The sequence below is a fragment of the Schistocerca americana genome, chromosome 9 (assembly GCF_021461395.2).
Source record: "Schistocerca americana isolate TAMUIC-IGC-003095 chromosome 9, iqSchAmer2.1, whole genome shotgun sequence".
In the NCBI taxonomy this organism is placed as follows: domain Eukaryota; kingdom Metazoa; phylum Arthropoda; class Insecta; order Orthoptera; family Acrididae; genus Schistocerca; species Schistocerca americana.
In genome coordinates, this window is record NC_060127.1 from 72,216,938 (window position 1) to 72,239,332 (window position 22,395).

Below are 22,395 nucleotides of genomic sequence, written 5' to 3' on the forward strand. Positions count from 1 at the left end.
AAGTGCCACGGTGTTGTGTTTGTGTGGCTTAGGGGGAGGGGGTGGGTGAAAGCCTGGTAACCTTTGACCTTTGACATTTTACCAATTTCAACAGTTTTGTATAATCACACTTCATGGTACCATTACTTCACTTTTGTTACTACCATGTCCTTCCCAACTGTGATATTTAACAAGTCACTGTTTTCATTTTCACAATTTATTATGACCTTTTCAGAGGTACTAATTTGAATTCTGTCTCCTTAGAGAAATTATGGAGGAGGAAAAGAAAGAAGTGATTTAGGAACAAATATGTTGCACCTTTTCGAGCTGATCAACACCCAGGTCAGTCAAAACAAGATGGTGCCAAAAACACGAAAATTGCTTGGTTCACCTCCTAACTTTTGATACAGCTTGGAAAGATTGGAAAAAAGTATTGGCACAGATGAAGTTCCATCTGAGTTGTAGAAAGTACTACTAAATGTTTGTCATTATTAAAAAAATGCTTATGATGTCATTGGAGTACGAGAGGTCTGACTTGTTACTAATATTTATAATAAAAAAGCTGCAGTTAAAGGATGCAGAGATACAAGAACTGTTAGGCTACCAATATATATGTATAGTTAAGCAGTGCTTTCAGTTCGTGCAAGTATTTTGCTAAAATATAAAAATTCTAAATTTCATTCTTTCTGTCATGTTATTGATCAACATTTAGAAGATAAAAGCTTCCAAAAGAAATTCTTGATAGTGTGTAATGCACCAGCTGGTATTCAATGATACACAGCATAAACGTGTAAATACAGAATATGTCGGTTTAGGTAATAGCTACACTTTTATGTTCCAATGTTACCTGTTCTCTTACTTATCTTTCAATGTACTATGGGATTAAAACTTTTTGATTTTAGGTGCAATTATGTTTGTGGTATTTCTGATAAAGATCCATGACTGGTCTCATTCTTTGACTTTTTTGTGTTTTATTTTCGTGTTACAAAGCACAGTTTCTGAGAGGAGAGTAAGATAGGCAGTTAGATCCCTGTTATACTGTTGTACAGTGTGTTCCAAACTGCTTGTATTATCACATGTTGTACTCCTGATTCTGGTCAACAACTTAGATTCTACTTTGAAAATTAGACATGGTGAATCTGAGTAGCACCTCTACAGGAATAAGCAAAGATTTCAGGAATAGTGCTGATACAAGGCCCAGGTCTCCCTTTCCGTGTTTGTTGTAGAGACCCGAGTAGACAATTCCATTCTATTGAGGGCCCTATTTCACGGCTTTCGTAAAGCCTTTTATTCTAATACATAGATGTGTGTGACCAAATATGTATCTGATTGGGCTAGGATTTGCAGACTGAAAGTGTGGATTATTATTAGACCCTATGTATATTGGCAGTCATCAAAAGTTAATATAATGATGCATGATAATTAGTGGAGTTGCAATAACACCACTGTCAGGGCACTTTTGGGGAAAAAATGATATTTTGTGTGAAGACTGTGATTAACTTTTCTATTGGTATATTTAATACTAGAACTTCCTGAAAAGTAATGCCTCCAAATCTGTCATATGGAAACTCTTTAAAGTTTTCACAATAAAAAAGATTCTCTTAACATTCTACATCTTCATTCTTTATGTCTACATACTAATTTTCAATATGTTGATGTTGGCAGCAAATACATTTCACCCTGTGAGAGACCAGTTTGTTGATACAATCACTATAAAATGTTGTTGATGGAGCCACAACCTCACCTGTGCTTACACTGCTTCGCCACTATCAAAGTGAAGCCCTTGAAGGTCTTTACGCTTGGGGAAACATTCAGAGGTCTGTCACACACATTGAGGTTAGCACAACCATTTCCTTCATTACAAGTACGAATAACTCAACATAGCACATTACAACTGTCGATACAATCATCACCGTAAACAGCTTTTGTCCTTGTATGGATTTCAATTGGAGTCACATTTTCTGTGGTTAGAAACTCAATTACAACAAGATGTTTCTCACACAGTGACGTAGTTATGTTACTCACTACAATTCAGAGCCCTTTAGCAGCAGAGGATTGCAAATTGGGTCAGCGAAGGGGTAAAGTTGACAGAGTAGTATGTGTCGTATAATACCTCTACCGATTTTGAGAACAGAATAAAAACTGCGAAGGCATTACTTTTTGGCAATCCCTCATATTTTCTTTGGTGTGATCACATAAAAATTTTATACTCTTAACTGGCCACCACCAGAACAATTAAAACAGCATAAGGATTGGCACCAAGTAACATTGAGTCTGACAAAGCGTTCATTGGAGTTCATTCTGATGATGCTGTTTGTTGTTCTGACGATGGCAATGGGAGTATGAAACTTTCACATGAGTACCAAAGAAATGATTATGTATGCCCCCCTCTCCAAGAGTAATTTTTTTTAAAGTAATGGAAGATTAAGCAGGCATGGCATTTGATTGTTGTGACTGCCAATATCAGATTGAAATACTTTTGAAGCAGTATAGTAAAGCCTAGATTGTCTGTAAAGTAAAATACAACATTGCTATGTAGCCCATTCGTGAGTAGACGCATGTCATCTCTTTGGTACTCTTACCAGTTAGAAGTGCTAAAGAGAGTACAATGATTATAACAAGACTTGGTCATTGTGTGACAAATACCTGCAGTAGCAGCAGTAGTGAATGCACCACAGAAATGTGTGGCACACTCCAATTGGAGATAAGACAATAGAGGCTGACGCAGTGCCCAAAAGGCAATAAATCTTACTCCATACCTTCTGCTGTACAAAATGCTCAGGGACTACAGTTAATGACTTGGAGAACTTAGTGTGCATATTGATGATTGATGTACATTTTCTCCCCCCCCCCCCCTTTTTTTTTTTCCTTTTTTCCCCACTCTGCAGAAAAGTAAAAAGGGACAAGAGGATGGGCGAGTGATAAGGGGTGAAAGTATCCTGCCATGCAGAAAAAGTGGCTTGCAGCTGTAGATGTAGATCAAAAATATATTGGTTAATACTCAATGTTTCATTGACAGTAATGACTAAGTTAATGAAAATGATTTCTCTGGCACTCTGTTCCAGATGATATAGAAGTTCACCTCATTAACAAATTATAAAGGCGCCCCTCTGCACAAGTGTCCTTGACTGATCAGCAAGGAGAGAGAAATACAGATCTGAAGATGAGTAGTTCTGAAGAGGTATCCTGGATCTCATGGTTTTGTGGCTTAAGGGGCAATGAGTTCTTCTGTGAGGTGGACGAGGATTACATTCAGGACAAATTCAATCTGACTGGCTTGAATGAGCAGGTGCCCCATTATCGACAGGCTCTAGACATGATACTCGACCTCGAGCCAGATGATGAGCTGGACGACAATCCGAACCAGTCAGATCTGATCGAGCAGGCGGCGGAGATGCTGTACGGCCTCATACATGCTCGGTACATATTGACCAATCGGGGGATCGGCCAGATGATCGAGAAATACCAGTCAGGAGATTTTGGCCACTGCCCGCGGGTGTACTGTGAGAGTCAACCTATGTTGCCTATCGGATTGTCAGACATACCTGGGGAGGCGATGGTCAAGACATACTGTCCCAAGTGCATGGATGTTTACACACCGAAGTCATCACGTCACCACCATACGGACGGTGCTTATTTCGGCACTGGTTTCCCGCAGATGCTTTTTATGGTGCATCCAGAATATCGTCCAAAACGTCCTGTTAATCAGTTTGTCCCACGTCTGTATGGCTTCAAGATTCATCCACTTGCATACCAGATCCAGCAACAGGCAGCCAGCAATTTCAAGGCCCCACTTCGTGCTATCAGCTACAACAATGGGAAGCGTTAACATTTGGACTGGCACCTGAGAGAGCTTTTTCAGCTTTTTTCTTAGCATCAATATTTAATAGATATTCGTTCTTTGTCTTTGTAGGTTAATGTAATATTACATGGGATACTGCCAAATTTAATCACAGTGTACTTGTCATACATTGTGTTGTGGAGTGCTTCGTGTTTTATCATTCCTCTTGTGCTGAAATTAGTCCAGAATAATTTGTGTGTATTTATGTCTGGTACATTTACATCTTGGAAAAATTGTCTCAATTGTGTTTACTGCTTTGTTAGGTGAATTTCATTAATTTAATGATTTTATGAACAGAATATGTAACAGTTCATTGTTGTCGTCGAATATCACATGACATTATCTTCCCCTTTTATGCGCTGCACCCATTTCATATTGTTCATAGGAATGATGTATTGCAACTATTTATCTTTTCCATATTTGTTTTCAGCATCAGGGATTGTAATTTTGAGAGAGGTTTATTCAATCTAATTGGATAAAATTTTTTCGGCTTGATGCTCATTCATATAGATGAATATTTAAAGACATAAGAACTGGAAAGAAAATTTTAGGAAGTAGTGGCACAATAAGACACTTATTTACACATACTAGAACTTTCAGTTTCCTAATTTTTTATTTAAAAGATTCATAAACCTTCTTATTTTGTAATAATACAATGCTGGGAACTGAGAGGGGGGCTTGGGCTTTGTAGAGGCAGAAGGGATTGGAAAAATTCTCAGGATATTGATTGTAGTGAGGAAATTGTAATTTGTACTGATAAATTTCTTAACAACCACGTGGTTTAATGAACACAATAGGGCTGCCACCCATGTTTGTGATATGTAACTATTATTACAGTGTACATTAAAAAGTATTTTAAAAATATCCCTACAAATTGAAGGAAAAATAAAGTTTAAGCTGATGTTATAAATTTATTCTGAGAGCATTTAAAGTTATAATGATACGTAATATGAGCGTACTCACACATTGAAACAAGAAATTTGTTGGTATGGCACTCGTGTAACAGAGGGCCATACCAGAGGATATTTTTTACATTGGTAATTGAAAGTTACCAGAAAGATAAATTAATTAATTCAACAGGCAGTTTAGGTTTGGGTATAATTGAAAACATGTAAGCCTTTGTATCAATACTGGTAATGTGACACCAGACTACATGGGTCCAATTAATGGCATTCTGACTTCGTGTGAAAAGTTTATGATTTTCATTTTTTAAAAGAATTTCCGCATATGGAAGGGAGTAGGGTTTAAAACAGTTGGGTGTCAAATATTGTTACCATAATTGTTTGAGATCCTCCTCTTGTCCAAATTAGTGCATATTTGGTAATCTAACTATTTATTGAAATATAAGATGCAATTAAGTGTAACCATAGAATGTCTCATGACTGTGAACTGTTTAATTAAGCTCTTGTAATTGGATTGTTTTTTCATGAATATGGCATTACTTTATCAGATATTCATGTAGGACCACGCTCAATGATTGCATGATGCTTTGGAGGATTGAATACTATGGAACTTAATTTTTATTATAGTAATTGGATATTATTATATACAAGCAGAGTATTTTTTAAAAATTGCTGTAGATGGTTACATACTTCTGGGTGATTTCACGCATGAAACAGAAATAAGTTTGGGAATGACTGTTGTTTATGGATGGATCATTTCAATAAATATGTATGTTAATTCTAAGAGTTTCCCAAAGAATATGGTATTCAGCGAACAACTGAGCTGCTCTGCTCTTGGTATCAGATAATCTTTCACTCTCATAATAGCAAGAGTGGAGTCACTGTTCTGTATCAGTTTTACAGTGTTCTTATAGCATCGTTTGTAATTGTCTCTCTGCATTATAAGATTATTGGGAACAATGTACCAAAATCAAATCACTTATTTTAACAAGTGTTAATCCATTACTATTGTGGTGATAATTTTGTGGGTCAAAGGGAAACAATGTAGGTGTGAGAATATTATAATTGCAGACACAGGAAGTCGGTAAATGTGTAACAGCAAATAAGCATTGTATTATGCTCACTTCTGTTTATTCTCTCATACTTTTAAACAGAATTAATTTTCTCATATGTCAAATTAATGAGATTTGCTGTGTTTGGTTCTTGTTATATGCTGACAAGCTTCACAGTACTTGAGTACAAAATTTACACAAGTGTTTGCTGACACAACTGTTTGGAGAAATATGGTAATAAATTACCATTTAACAGAATGTATGTATTGTCTGCATCTTTTAGCTATTCCGATAATATGATTAAAAAAATGGGTATTTCCACAATGCACTTTTCAGCAATTGTTGACACCTTAGTTTTAAACTTTCATTATTTCATGTCATTAAACTAGAAAGTATTACTAGTCAGTCATAAAAGGTTTTACACTTTGCAGGTATAAAAGGTACGTGCATCAACAACACTTGGTCTCGCACAGTAATTGTAAATAAATATTTTTGAAATGTGTTCTTAATTAAGATAAAAATATTGTGCTACTTCAAATATAAACTTTACCTTATTCAGTAGGAACTCAAGCCATGTGTGTAATTAGTACTAGTTTCAAATGTTACTTCAGGTCTGAACTTCTTTACTTTCTCCGTCTTTGTCAATATTAAATAAGATTTCTGTTCCTTTGTAGTGTTGTACACACATAATTTGTATGTTCAGTATTTGTTGCAATTACAAGTTTACTCTGTATTCATTACAGTACTTGTATTACTCTCTTTAGTACAAAACTTGCCTTGCAATGTAAAATTTCTTAATAAATGAAATGTCACATACTAAGCGTTTGAAGCAAGCTAATTTCTATTGTTCACCTATATGTATTACATTTGGGTGTTCTGGAAGAATGAGTGAAATCGCAAAGCAAAGCAAAACAAAAGATGAAGCTAAATACACAGTGTGATCCAATAACAAGTGGTAGAGGGAGTGTCACCTAAGAAGTCTCCATGTTTCCAACAAATTCACATTCTGCACTGATGGATCTACACACACACACACACACACACACCAGCCTGGATGTGGTTTTTAGGTGGTTTTCCACATCCAACTAGGTGAATACCAGGCTGGTCCCCACGTCCCGCCTCAGTTACCTGGCTCGCAGACATCTGAACGCATTCGCACTAGTCCATGGATTACACTAGACACTGACAGGTGGGGTACACTAATTCTATCCTGGGGGGGGGGGGTACAGGGTGGCAGCTGGATGGGCATCCGGCCACCCCTTAAATTAACCTTGCCAAACCCCAAACCCGATTAACCATGCCGACACTGCGTCATTGCGGGAAAACGGCACAAGCAAGAGAAAGAAAAGAAAGACTCATGTTGTGAGGCTCTAAAGCAACTGTTTTGTTCTTTTCTATTTTCTGTTTGATGTGTTTTCCAAGTTTGTACCAAATTTTAGTTCATTGTGAATACCAGTACTCACAGTTTCATACAACAAGTAATGAAAAATAAGCAAATGTTATTTTCATTCTAACCAGTGTCTTTACAATTGCAAATGTTATGCTATCCACATAGCTACCGATGAATTCATTAATTAGCAATGATAATTTTATACTTAACAGCTCTCAGAAATCTCTAAGGCTTTTTTTAGGGAGGATTCCATCATATTGCTTTAGGAAATTTTTGTCCAGAATTAAAAAGGGCCAATTTGGAAGGTTCCCTTGTCATATAGTTATCAAAAATCGTGGATTTTGATCAAGGAATAGAAGAAGCTGGATTTAGTAGATAGACCACGGTGGACGATGTAGGAGTCATCACAGTATTATAGATGGACTAATGAGTACAAATTATGGGATTTCCTGCAGTTCATGGAGTTTGATGAAGCTTTTAATTCCAACATAATGTATACTAACAACCCTCAAGAAACTAGCAATTAATGGAACCTGTGTAAGTATGCAGAGGAATATGTGCAGGGCAGTTCAGAATGAATTTGCTGATTAGAAATTACTGTAACAATTTAATACAGTGATACATCAATAACAATTACAGAGAATGTAAAAGAAATTTAAAAAAACCGTACATGCTTCTTAGGTGTTAGACTCGTACATCATGCCACTTGTTCACACAGACCACATCTAAAAGTATTCCATTTCACACTGTACATCCTGAAGTGTGTGTGAAATTGTTGTAAGCACATTATAAATGCACATTTTTGAGATTTATGAGTTTTCAGCAAAGGAGACAAATGCCATAGATCCTTCACGGAACACCACCAAATGAAATCTGTGGACTGGTTTAAGGCCCAATTGGGTGGTTGGGGTTGTAAGCAGAACAGGGCAGCGGGAGGGGAGGGTGGCAGAATATGTACGGGAAGCGTGTAATAGTTACTAGTGAAAAACAACCCATTTCCAAACACGCTAGATTTAGATTTATTTTTAAAGGCTTAACTGAGAGCCTGAGGAACAGCAGGGGGAGGAGGAGGGAGGGAGGGTTAAATTGTGTGTTGCTTGTGTGGAAAAATGTTCTCGGACCAACTCTGTCCAAGGGGGTCAGGTCCAAAGTGTCTAAACCTCCGTACCCCAAGATAGGGTGCTCCTTCTTGCTGGAAAATATAAACCTTATTAAGCTGTGGTGTCAATTATTGCTAAACATGTCCAGGTAAAAATTTGTTGAAACACACTGAAGAAAAATGAACCATACAGGTTTTGTGCTGCAACTTAATTTGTCTACATTGTCTCAAAATATGGAGGAAGCAGGTTCTTGAAATATTCATAGAGATAACATAGATATTGGCCAAATATTGAATGAGAAGATGAAGAATTGTACTTCCGGAAAATACGTAATGTAGAACTAAATATTGTGGACCAAGAATTGGTCGCACAGTGCCAGTCAAATTGTGGTGATCAGTTTAGGGTATCCGATCATATAGTCCGATGGGATTTGTATGTTGTTGCCAGTCTCAAGACTGAATTACAAATAGTCTGGCTATGTAGTATAGTGGAGTTAGGAAGTGACTCTTATGAAAACACACAATTTCGATAGCATTATTGACAGATGCCAAGCAAGGCCACTATAGTTGCCACTGTTGGAAAGGTAGCATACTGTCACGCTAAATGTGCTGAAAACTTGCCCATGTGCGGAATGAGCTAGTGACAGAAATGACAGTGCCGTGTTTATGCGGACTCTGTGTGTTAACAGTTGTCTGCAGGTCTCGAGATCAGCGTGACACGCAGCTGGAGTGGTAGCTGTACAGACCAACAGTGTTTCGCAAAAAGAACGTTGTCTTCCCTCCAGGAATTTCAGTTTGAGTTCACTGAGCATTTTCATAATATTTGCTTGTTGATCAAACCTACGAATAACAAATCTAGCAGCGTACCACTGAATTGCTGTGATGTCTTCATTTAACCCATTCAGGTGAGCATCTCAAACATTTGAGCGGTACTCAAGAATGGGCCATACAAGTGTTCTGTATGTTGCCTCCTTTATTAATGAGTTTGCGCATACATAGAATTCTCCCAATAAGTTGAAGTCAGACATAAACCTTCCCTACTACCAGCTTTATGTGCTCACTCGATTTCATATCACTTTGCAGTGTATGCCTAGACATCTAATTGACATGACTAGGTCAATCAGCACACCACGAATACTGTATACAAGCACTATAGGATTGTTTTTACTACTCAGCTACGCCTTCGGGAGGACAACGGTTCAATCCCGCGTCCGGCCATCCTGATTTAGGTTTTCCGTGATTTCCCTAAATCGCTCCAGGCAAATGCCGGGATGGTTCCTTTCAAAGGGCACGGCTGACTTCCTTCCCCGTCCTTTCCTAATCCATTGAGACCGATGACCTCGCTGTCTGGTCTCCTTCCCAAAAACAACCCCCAACTACTCATCTACATTGGCTTCCATTTTTCTACATTTAGAGCCAGTTGCAATTCATAACACCAAATGTCGCCTTGTGTCCTCCTATAGTCACTCAAAAATGGTGCTTTCCTGTATACTACAGTGTCATCAGAAAACAGGTGCAGATTGCTCCTCACGCTATCAGAACAAGAGCCATCCCATCAGACTTGCAGCAGCCCTGATGATACAGTTGTGTATGCCCTCTTGTAGTCTTTAATAGTGCAATCTGTTACATTGGAGAAATCATTTGGTAAACTTCAACTTTTGTGGGTATTATTGGCAAGTACAGTCAATGTGTGTTTTGCACTGCCTCATAATGCCTTCACCATATCAGATATTATACCTTTATCACTTTTTACATTAATAGCTCAAACTTCTTTGGTCTCTGAAATTTTAAGCCTTTTGTTATCTTTTATTCCCATTCCACATAAGTTAAATTTCGATGAAATCTTCTTGTTCTACAGATCCTACTTGCATACATCTTGGAATGTTAATGTTTTAGCTTATCAGTTACTCCTTCATTGCTGGCGAGTTTTCTGGGTTGTAAGATTATGGTCCATGAATGTTTTTTTGAAAGTGACATATTATCGAGGATAATCTCCGAAGACATTCCGTCTAGAACTTCATTGGATGTTGGAAACAAAAATTTTTATGGACCATTTCCATACAACCTAGAAGATCCACTGGCAATTTGCACAGCTAGTTGTGAAAGTCTACATTGTATGATCAGTGACTACTTGACCTTGTTTGTATATTATGATGCCACTGCATGTGTTTCTTTTTCCATGTCTCCTGCCTTGTTCTTGCACATTTTGGTTCATCGTCTCATACCGTACTCATTTTCAAAATTGTGTTATTTCTTTACATAGCTTGTATACATACTTTCCTCTGGCTTTGTCTGTTTCCCTTGTGTATTCTTTGTCATCTACATCCTCTCCCTTTGTTACATCATTGTGAGTACTGCCTGTGTTACCCATGATTACATAGTATTATTTTAATCTGCCCCACCTCCTCATTGGGATCTCCATAATTTGTCCCCAAATGTTCCACTGTTACCTCCCTTGCTACTTGCTTCCAAGAATGTGGTTTCCATTTTGGTTTCTTATTCTCTGTTTAGTGATTTTAGCTGTATTCAGTAACTATATTTTTTAAATCATACATTTCTTATTTTCTGTCACTTAAGTAGTGATATGATATGACATAATCTGTGTTATGTTAAAATTCTTCATAACAATGTTGCTGTGAAATGTAAGCATGTACATTTTATTTCGTGATCATTGCAATGATTCATTACCTTCCACAAATAAATGACTCAAAATTCTTTTTATGACACTTTGTTCCAGATGGTGTAAAAGTTTCACTCAGTAGAAGTCTATGAAGGTGGCATTCCTCATTAGAGACCCGAGTTCCTGACAGACCAGCAACAAATAATATACTAAAGATGAGTAGTTCTGAAGAGGTGTCCTGGATCTCATGGTTTTGTGGCTTAAGGGGCAATGAGTTCTTCTGTGAGGTGGACGAGGATTACATTCAGGACAAATTCAATCTGACTGGCTTGAATGAGCAGGTGCCCCATTATCGACAGGCTCTAGACATGATACTCGACCTCGAGCCAGATGATGAGCTGGACGACAATCCAAACCAGTCAGATCTGATCGAGCAGGCGGCGGAGATGCTGTACGGCCTCATACATGCTCGGTACATATTAACCAATCGGGGGATCGGCCAGATGATCGAGAAATACCAATCTGGAGATTTTGGCCATTGCCCACGGGTGTACTGTGAGAGTCAACCTATGTTGCCTATTGGATTGTCAGACATACCTGGGGAGGCTATGGTCAAGACATACTGCCCCAAGTGCATGGATGTGTACACACCAAAGTCGTCACGGCACCACCACACAGACGGAGCTTATTTTGGCACTGGTTTTCCTCATATGCTTTTCATGGTGCATCCAGAATACCGACCGAAGCGTCCCGTTAATCAGTTTGTTCCCCGTCTGTATGGCTTCAAGATTCATCCACTTGCATATCAGATCCAGCAACAGGCAGCCAGCAATTTCAAAACCCCACTTCGTGCTATGAATTACAACAATGGCAAACGCTAATATTGTTTGATGTTTTGAATGTTGTTTAGTTTTAAGATCAACATTTAATAGATGTTTCTCCTTTGTATTTATAGTTTAGTGTCACATAGGCTACGTAATTGTAGTACATGCATGATGCATTGTATGACTGTTCCTTTGAGGGAGCTTGGCAGTTGTCTTTGTTGCTGGAATTTCTGTGTAGGTTGTTTATTATATTTAGTTGTGGATGTTTACTTCTTCAGTAACAAATTCTTGATTACATGTATTCCTCTATGCTCTAAGTATTTGACATTAAAGTGGGAAATTAGCATTTTCTTCTTTATGCATCCTGTTACTTAAAACTTTCTATACTTTGTGTGAACTCCCCAACAGTTTGCTGTCAAGAGAAAAAATGTTTGCCTGTTTCACACAAAAAGAACATTAGCCATATCATATGTCAAGGTGCTAGATATTTATTCTGATCATAGTTTGTTGTAATCGGAGAAAATTGCTGTTATGATGGTAGAATTGTTTAATGTAGGTACAAAAAAGATGTTTTTTACTAATTTAACATTTTTCAGAATTTCTGATAGTCACTTGTTACATACCATTGTTTGAAGGATCGTGATATACAAACTGTGGATGTAATGTGGAGTACCTCACAGTTTAAATAAGAGGGGGGTTGCACAACAATATACAGTGAAAGGAGGGGGGGGGGGGGGGGAGGGGTAGATATATCAAGTTTAGAGTGTAATTTTAATGATTTTTAAACTTCATGTATCGTCTATAACATATAAATAAAATGACAGTAGTGTGATTATTCTAATCAACAATTACTGCTGTGTCAGTGTACATGTAGAAGTAATTAATGCATACTTATTCCAGCCTGTTGAAATTATTGTCTTTTAGAAATGGAAGCCTAGAAAATATTGATCATTGCAGTCTTTTCAGTGAAGCAGGTAATTTAATTAAGATTGCGAAATACTGGGATGGACCGACGTTTACTGATGGTAAAATGCACCTTGTAATCTAACTGCTTTTATGACAGGAAGGACAGAATGGTTTCTGATTAAATCAGACTGCCTTAACGTAAAAGGCCTAATAAGCTGATGTACCGTGTTTCCCCTTTTATAACAACTACCCCTTCTATTTGGACCAAGATCTCGTGAGCTCTGCCTGCGTTGCACAGTTATTTAGATGAGATGTGTATAATATTCACTACATAGTGAATGGTATGTGGAATGAAACACATAATATAGATCAAATGGGCTGTTAATGTTAACTGATCATTTACAGTTACAAAACAGTGTGACTTTTCACCTAACAGTCAATAATTTTGATCTGATTAGTTCAGATTCAGTTGACATGGAAGTGTCAACAGTTGGTTCAAATTCAGTTGGCATGGATGTGGTGGAGATTCGAAAGCTATTGTGTTTAATTTTTTCACGTGTAATTATTCTGAAAACATGATGTATTCACAGCCATTATGACAACTGGGAACTTATTCAGGTATGATATGCATACAGTAACTTTTTTGAATTTTTGGCAAGACTTATTTAGTATACCAATAACTAGTTTTCAAGTGACTGCAGGCTCATCATCAGACAGTGTACCATGTACAGCTAGATGCTATGGTCGTGGCAATTGCAGTGCCTTGTGGAATCACTGGCAAATTTATTCTGATGATGTACATTTTGCATGTTACACACACACACACACACACACACACACACACACACACACACACACACACTTTTGTGATTAGCAAATTGTTATTTAAAAAGTAAGATATTGTCTTGAATCTGACTATCCAAACACCAAAGTCAGTCAATGTTGTGCAAAACTAACTTGTTACTCTCGCATAAATTAATAGTAGTATCATCATAACATTACGATATTCTTTGTAATGACAAAAACATGTTTTTTGGTTTTGCAGTTTTATTTACAGTTTACTGTTAAAAATGTTGTGTGTCATTATGGTTATCTATTTACAATGTAATGGTCTGGAGAAGTAAACTGAACTGAGATGATTATACAAAGACACAATGTTTTAATGTCACAGTGTTTATACAAGCCAAAGGGGACTAAGTAGAAAAACTGCAGAGCTAATAAAAAGGTTTTTCTTGTCTATATAATAATGATAAAATGTACTTGTTAATAAAAATTCCATTTTGTATTGTATTACCTATGTTTTATTTCCTCAAAAATGGGTTTTTGTTATTGGTGCACCTTTCAGATGAAAGTGAAAACTGTTTCTGAATGTAACAATTATTAAAATTTTAAGAGAATACCAAAATTGCAAAGATGTGAAATAACCGCAAAGGAGGATTTCTCCAAATTTAAATTCAGTTATTCTTGCTATCCTGTTTATACAGTGAATAGTCTCATATTTATTTCACTGATTTTTCCTCTTGTCCTTTTCCCTTATATTTTCCTTAATTGAGAGTCTTATCTGATGATCCTACTTGAGTACCAAATAATTCTATCCCTCCCAACATTTTTCTAGCTATTTGCAAGATCAAGATGCTCTGTCCTCTCTGTCTGTGTATGCCTCCTGGAATCTGAAGCTTATCGTTGTTAAATATCTTTAATAAGCACACAAGTGCATCTATCTTCCTTAACAGTGAAATAAATCTGCTAAGTTTAACGGTTATTTCTAATTATAAGTTTCCGTAAATGGTTAAACAGAAATAACTTTTATGGTAATGAGGGCACAAACAGCAAGAGATGTTTAATAATATAAGAAGAGCCCGTTGAAACTATGACTGTGGTAGTGTTTATATATGCCTGGTTTATAAATTTTGTTTATTATACTGATTTGAGTTGCATAATAGCAGAAAAAATTGGAACTGTTGTGTTGTATATTGTTAGTCAGGTGTCAGATTAGAAAATTCTGGTATCTTTCGTTAAGCGAGTGAGTTGGTGGCTCACTTTCAATATAACTAAACATTCGAGATTTGTCTACAAATATTTATAGAAGGTTCAAATGTTTCCAAAGACAAATATTTACATAGCAAGTTTATGGCTGAATTTTATTTCATTATTATTTTCAGTCAAAATATTGAAACATGGAAAACTACTATCAGCTTCATATTACTTTTAACTCTGTTTATTAGTTTGTGTATTTCTGTTATAAAACTGGAAAATATTGGTCTGTCCTCAAGAGAACGCTTGTCAGGTTACAGTAATTTTAAATACATGACTAGTTTATCTTTTCAGACTCCCCAAAATGCAGCCTAGTTTGATCAGACTTTTGTCTGTTTGAAATTGGATGTTAGATTTGTTGAATGTTCCCTGCATTCCTCACTTTCCTAAGGGATTTTCCCAGTGTATTTCACCAATTTATATTTGGGTTGTACTTGTCAAATTCCTTTTCATTCTCTCACAGTGTTGCATTAGTTTGGTGCAAAAAATAATGTAAACATATTAAAATAAAGTATAAATCTCATTGTCGATTATCGCACTAAACACAGAATCCTTTGGGTGTGTTTTTTAATATTTACAGTATCTGTGCAAACTGTGTAGCGACTACAAGCCTGGAACTTTACAACTAGTGTAACAGTGGGAATGTTGAGTTTTGGAAACCGAAGGCCCTTTTAGGAACCAGAAGGAAAATAGTTTGTAGTATTCTCGTTGTATTTCAGAGTTTAGATTTACTTCAAGCAATGAAGACTAAATATTATTCTGCTTTTCTTCAGTCGCTGTTAACTGTAAATTGCACGATTTATGCCTGAAGGCAATGGCATGAGACAATGTCTACTTTTCTTCAATAATTTTTCAAACGAAAGATGCTGTAACTTACCAAACGAGAAAGTGCTGGTAGATAGACAAAATAAAAACACACACACAAATTTCAAGCTTTAGCAACCGAATGTTGCTTCATCAGGAAAGAGGGAAGGAGAGGAAAAGACGAAAGGATGTGGATTTTAAGGGAGAGGGTAAGGAGTCATTCCAATCCCAGGAGCAGAAAGACTTACCTTAGGGGGGAAAAAAGGACAGTTATACACTCGCGCACACACACTCGTATCCATCCGCACATATACAGACACACAGACAGGGTCTGCCTGTGTTGCCTTGGGTTGCGAAAGCTTGAAATTTGTGTCTTTTTTTTTTATTGTGTCTATCTACCAGCACTTTCTCGTTCGGTAAGTTACAGCATCTCTGTTTTTTATATATATTTTTCCCATGTGGAATGTTTCCCTCCTTACCTTTTTCATTTTTTTTTTTCAAAATTGTTTATGAAGTCGATCACGTAATAAAGTACTTCAGTCTCTGTATTCAGATGTGACACACTACTTAAAACTACAGAGTTCTGAATGAGAATTGACAGTTCAGATTGTTTGTTTTACAGATATATCCATTCCAGAATGAGATTTTCACTCTGCAGCGGAATGTGCGCTGATATGAAACTTCCTGGCAGATTAAAACTGTGTGCCCGACCGAGACTCGAACTCGGGACCTTTGCCTTGCTCTACCATCTGAGCTACCGAAGCACGACTCACGCCCGGTACTCACAGCTTTACTTCTGCCAGTACCTCGTCTCCTACCTTCCAAACTTTACAGAAGCTCTCCTGCGAACCTTGCAGGACTAGCACTCCAGAAAGAAAGGATATTGCGGAGACATGGCTTAGCCACAGCCTGGGGGATGTTTCCAGAATGAGATTTTCACTCTGCAGCGGAATGTGCGCTGATATGAAACTTCCTGGCAGATTAAAACTGTGTGCCCGACTGAGACTCGAACTCGGGACCTTTGCCTTTCGCGGGCAAGTGCTCTACCATCTGAGCTACCGAAGCACGACTCACACCCGGTACTCACAGCTTTACTTCTGCCAGTACCTCGTCTCCTACCTTCCAAACTTTACAGAAGCTCTCCTGCGAACCTTGCAGGACTAGCACTCCTGAAAGAAAGGATATTGCGGAGACATGGCTTAGCCACAGCCTGGGGGATGTTTCCAGAATGAGATTTTCACCCTGCAGCGGAATGTGCGCTGATATGAAACTTCCTGGCAGATTAAAACTGTGTGCCCGACCGAGACTCGAACTCGGGACCCTTTGCCTTTCGCGGGCAAGTGCTCTACCATCTGCCCGCGAAAGGCAAAGGTCCTGAGTTCGAGTCTCGGTCGGGCACACAGTTTTAATCTGCCAGGAAGTTTCAGATATATCCATTGTTACCTGTGTGTATCTATTCTAGGGACTACACACTACTGCTACTGCTGCTGCTGCTACTACTACTACTACTACTACTACTACCTAGGCCAGCAATTCATGGAGTGTCTACATTGTGCTCACACAGGTACTGCCTCTCTGTGATCGTTCGCGAAGTTACTGTGATATCCGTCCCATTTTGGAGATGTGCTTCTGTACGTGCACATAGAACAATAAATCCACACAATAGCTGTATTCTCTTACATAAACTTTGTCTGCCCCCCCCCCCCCCCCCTCCCCAATAATTTTCGGTAAGGCATACACAAAGATACACATCACTCTTCCAGAGTGATATGTAATACAAGAAGTGTATCATTATGGGCAGTTGAATATATATATATATATAAACACGGGCTATCATAGAGCAAACTTTAACCAACACGACCTCCAAAGTAAAGTTATGTGGGGAACTATCAGAGCCCTTCGAAATTCGCACAGGTGTCCGACAAGGCGATGGCCTCTCACCTCTCCTTTTCAATCTGGTGTTAGATAAGGTCATAAAAGAATGGGAAACATCACAACGGGGGATAACCTTAGGAAACCTACAGATTAAATGCCTGGCTTTTGCAGACGATTTGGCAATTGTCACGAAAGGTATAAAGGAAACAAAAGACGCTATTGAAAAACTGCACGAAATCGCTTCCAAAACTGGACTACAGATCTCTTACGAAAAGACACAGTTTATGAGCACAAAGAAACTCTCATCTCTGAACACAAAGTATGGCACGATTTACAAAACAGCAAACTTCAAATACCTCGGTGAAACACTACAAATGAGTGGACATAACAGAGACTCAAATGAAGAAAGAAAGACTAAACTGGACAAGGCATACAAAGTAGTGTGGAATCATTACAACAAGAAGTCTATCTCACAAAAAGCCAAATTACGCCATTACGACACGGTGGTGCTCCCCGAGGCACTATATGCAGCAGAGACCACACTAATCCGAGGGCATACACGTATCAGACAATTAGAAAAAGTAGAACGGAAAATACTTAGGAAAATATTTGGCGCAACTAACAACAATGGAATATGGATCAAGAAACCTACAGAGGAACTGTACAAACATACGGAGACAATCACAGAAAAGATTAGAAAACGCAGACTACAATTCTATGGACACCTATACAGAATGCCATCACACAGGCTGACCAAACAGATCTTTGACTGGGTAACCACTAGAAACAACAAATGGGTGGCAGAGGTAGAAAACGACCTGAACCAGCTCAACATAACAGCAGACACAATAAACGACAGAATAAAGTTCAGAAACATCATTAAGAAAAGTAAACTACATGAGATACAATGCGACAAACGAACAGGCATAAAATGGACCGAAGAACGAAAGCAAGATCACAGCCAGAAGATGAAAGAAATATGGGCAACCAAAAAGGCAATCAAGATGAAGCCGAAGACACGAAGCCGACAAGAAGCATGGACAGAGGACCGGAAAAAGAAACACAGCGAGCGAATGAGGGAAGTTTGGGCAGCAAGGAAGGCAGCAAAAGGAACTGGCCATGTAGTTTAGTCCAAATGCGCTCTTTAAGGGCAAAACACCAATAATAATAATATATATATATATATATATATATATATATATATATATATATATATATATATATATAGCAATTACATGTGGCTGTAACTATTTAGTGTATAGTGATACATCAACAAGAATTACAGAGAATGTAAAAATAAGTTGTAAAAATAGCGTACTTTATAGGTGTTCTTTATGACTCTTCGGTCACACAATCTCGTGATACTCCATTTCATACCATACATTCTGAAGCACATGTAGAGTCATTCACACGAGCATCATAGAAATGCATTTTATTAGTTCTGGAATAGTTTTTGACCAAAGAAGCAAATACGCTGTTTTTCATATCACCCCATAAAATTGATTCTTGGGTGTCATGTTCAGATGGTGTCCAAGGGCAGAACACAGCATCACCAGTCCATAGTGCTCCCATAGCAGGTTCCCTGAAGATAACTTTTCTGTTAGTGAAAAAAATCTGGTCTACTTCACCAAGATGGGTAAGTATTGGAGTGAGTTAAGCTTGTAATTTGATTATTTGCTCAGAAACTGGCTAATGACAAATCACTCATGCTTTCATTAATGACACAGCTGAGGAGGCAGTCCATTATACCTTTGTCCAAATTGCTAGTAGCAGTTGGTGGGTAATCTCACAGTGTCACCTTGCCTGGCTTTTATTTCTTTGGGGTCATCCACTTTCTGATTTTCCATTTTATCAACTGTGGTGCAAATTGAGGTAATGCTTCCACAGCGTGCAGCCCAAAGGCACCCCAAAAACAGAGTGCCTCTCAACGCCAACTTTCTTCAAAGAAGGTGGCTCTAACTGCCCCCACTTCCCCTCATCCTCGCTGGGAAAGGGAGTGGGGAAAGGAACTCAACATTCGGGTCGAAACCTGAGCCTGGTGCCATCAGACGTCATTCTGGCGCATCTGACTGATGATGATGACGACATCATAGATTTTGATGCCTCTTCACCAGACGCAGTCAGCCTCAGCACTCCGCCTCGCTCTACAAATGCCTCACCACCTCGGCGCAAAGACGGGCAAGTCAAGACCACATTGATGAAATCGCTCCCATACTCCAATGAAATATCAATGGATACAGGACTCATCTGGAGGAATTGAGACTCCTTGTACAGGACAGACCCTTTTGCGTTTGCCTTCAAGAGACTCATTGTAAAGAGACTGACACACCAGTACTTGGAAGCTATCACCTTTACAAAAAGACGATCTTACTGGTGATAGGGTAAAAGGTGAGGTTGCAGTGTTCATAAAGGACACTTCTCACGCCTCACCTATTCCGTTAACAACACAATTGTGCTTATTGACAGTGGGGTCCTCATTCGTCTTCTTGATGAACTCACCAGCCCCTTCCTCCTTTTTTGGGGCTTTAATGCACACAGTGCAGTATGGGGCTCTCACACCACTTGACCAAAGGGTTGAACACTTGAGGATCTACTGCACACAACAGATCACATACTTTTGAACACGGGTCAAGCTACATATATTAGCACCACTACGGGTTCGTCTACCACCATAGACCTCGCCTTCTGCTCACCTGCTCTTGGGGACACTGCTCAGTGGGCAGTGGACAATGACCTTCATGGTGGTGACCATTTCGGTATCTGGATCCATCTGCTTGTTGGAGCTGATTCTGAAAGAAAGCCTCAGAGATGGTTGTTCAAAAAGGCTAACTGGGTGCTTTACAGTCAGTCAGCCATTTTCGAGCAATGTGATGGCATCCAGGACTGGGTGGATCACATCACAACTGTGATTCACTATGCTGCTGATGCATCCATCCCAAAGTCTGTGGAAACGCCTAGGAAGCGACCTGTCCCTTGGTGGAACGATGAGTGTTGTTTTGCAAGGCGAGGAGAATAATTCAGGAGCGTAAGCAGAGGTCTTGGCAAGAGTTCCTGAACTCGCATCAATAGGTCCACACCTGCATGTAAAGTATGTAAAGCCATTGGGAGAATCTCAAGGCACAACTCTCGACCACCAATAGCAGCTGTACGAATAGAGGGGTCTCTTGAAACATCGACAAGGGATATAGCTCAGACAATGGCTGAATCATATAAATTCATTAGGGCCGATTCCAGCCTCGATCCCGCCTTCGGTCGATATCGGGAGGCTCAGGGGAAGGCTGATCTTGATTTCTGTTCCACCAGCATGAAAGAATACAACCAGCCTCTCTCTCTGTGGGAGCTGGATTCTGCATTGTCAGTTGCTTGTGATATGACCTCTCGAAACGACCTGATAACCTACAGCATGTTGCAACAGTTGGACCGAGGGTCAAAAGAAGTCCAACTTCAGCTCTTCAATAAAATTTGAATAACTGACGACTTTCCCAACTTGTGGAAGGAATCTATTTTAATCCCAATTTTAAAACCAGGAAAGGATCGGATGGACCCCGCTGGTTATCGTAGTATTAGCCTGACAAGTTGCGTAGGAAAGACAGTGGAGCGTATGCTCAATTGGCGCCAAGTGTGGGTTTTGGAAACCAGGTCCCTACTCAGTTGCTCCCAGTGTGGGTTCAGGAGGTATCACTCCACTCTCGATAACATGACCCTGCTTGAAGCTGCAATTCAACAAGCTTTCCTTCTTAAGCAACACCTTATCGGTGTTTTCTTCAATTTGGAGAAGGCCTACTACACTACTTGGAGGCATAATGTTTTGTCGCAGCGCCATCAGTGGGAATTCCGTGGACATCTACCGACTTTCATGCGGTCCTTTCTCTCTGACAGATATTTTAGATACAGGGTTGGGAACGTCCTGTCTGACCGTTTGAAGCAGGAGAATGGTGTTTTAAGTGTCATGGCTTTTTCCATCGCAATCAATATTATTACAACTACAGTGGGATGTTCCTTGTTTGTGGACGACTTCATATTCTGTGCATCCTCCAGCCTCACCATGGCTACTTGGCAATCGCAAATGATGATCAGGCAGTTGGAGGAATGGTCTCGCACCACAGGTTTTAAATTCTCACTAGAGAAAACAGTTTGTGTTTATTTTAATCGTTCCCATTGTCTGTTTAATTTGCCTGTTTTGAAACGGGAACACTGTTCTCACTTTTAAGGAAAATGTGAAGTATGTGGGTCTTATCGTTGATGAGATGTTAGCATGGTTGCCACACCTTAAAGACCTGAAACTGAGCTGTCTCAAGGCCTTAAACATCCTTAAATGTGTTAGTCATAGGCCTTGGGGAGCCAACAGAGCGCATCTGCTCCAACTTTATAAGGCCTTTGTGTGACCCTGGCTTGAATACAGATGAAAGATTTGTGGGTCAGCAAGGCCTTCATACCTTAAAATGCTGGATGCTGTTCACCACGAGGGTATTAGGCTGTCAACAGGGGCTTATCACACGAGCCCTGTTAGCTTGGGTGCAGAGGCTGCTGAGCCTCCACTGTCTATTCGACGTCGTCTTCTCATGGTACACCAAGCATATAGGGCATTCCGTTCCTACATTGCCATCATCCAGTTACATTGTTCAGCTGCCACTGGAATGGCTGTTCGATCATCAACCACTAGCAACACGGCCATTTGGGGTTCGTGCACAGGGAGAGCCATGAATTATTACAAGGAGGGAGTGGGGGGCATTAAGGTCCACCAGGGGTGGAGTAGGGTCTCCCCCAAGGCCTAGACTGCTTTTAGAACTGACTGCTTACAAGCAGCATTGTACCCTAGACCATGTTTTTAAAATTAAATTTAATGAAATTTTACGTAGCCGCCCATATTTTATTACCATTTACACGGATAGTTCTAAGCAGGGAGATGTTTTCAGTTGTTCTGTCGTGTTCCCCGACATTGTCCTCAGGGTATAGCTCTCAGAACAGTTTTCAGTTATTACACGGAATTGTTTGCTATTCTGTGGGCAATAGAGCAGATGGGACGGCGTTGTGACAAAAAATTTATCGTCTGCTCCGATTCTCGAAGT

The 22,395-nt window shown here is 39.1% G+C and overlaps 1 protein-coding gene across 3 annotated transcripts in view; it reads left to right on the top strand.

Moving 5' to 3' along the window:
- The window catches only part of LOC124550918 (casein kinase II subunit beta), a 29,360-nt gene extending 15,457 nt beyond the window's left edge, over positions 1-13,903 (top strand). Inside the window, exons 1-2 of one of the 3 annotated variants that reach the window (XM_047125714.1) lie at positions 1,660-1,815; positions 11,001-13,903. In XM_047125714.1, coding sequence (XP_046981670.1) covers positions 11,099-11,764 — 666 coding nt within the window. In that variant the 5' untranslated portion in view covers positions 1,660-1,815; positions 11,001-11,098 and the 3' untranslated portion in view covers positions 11,765-13,903. Of the gene's footprint in view, positions 1-1,659; positions 1,816-3,044; positions 6,591-11,000 lie in introns of those variants that run through there. The other 2 variants (XM_047125715.1, XM_047125713.1) reach the window with 2 other exon arrangements.
- Positions 13,904-22,395: the final 8,492 nt, after the last annotated feature.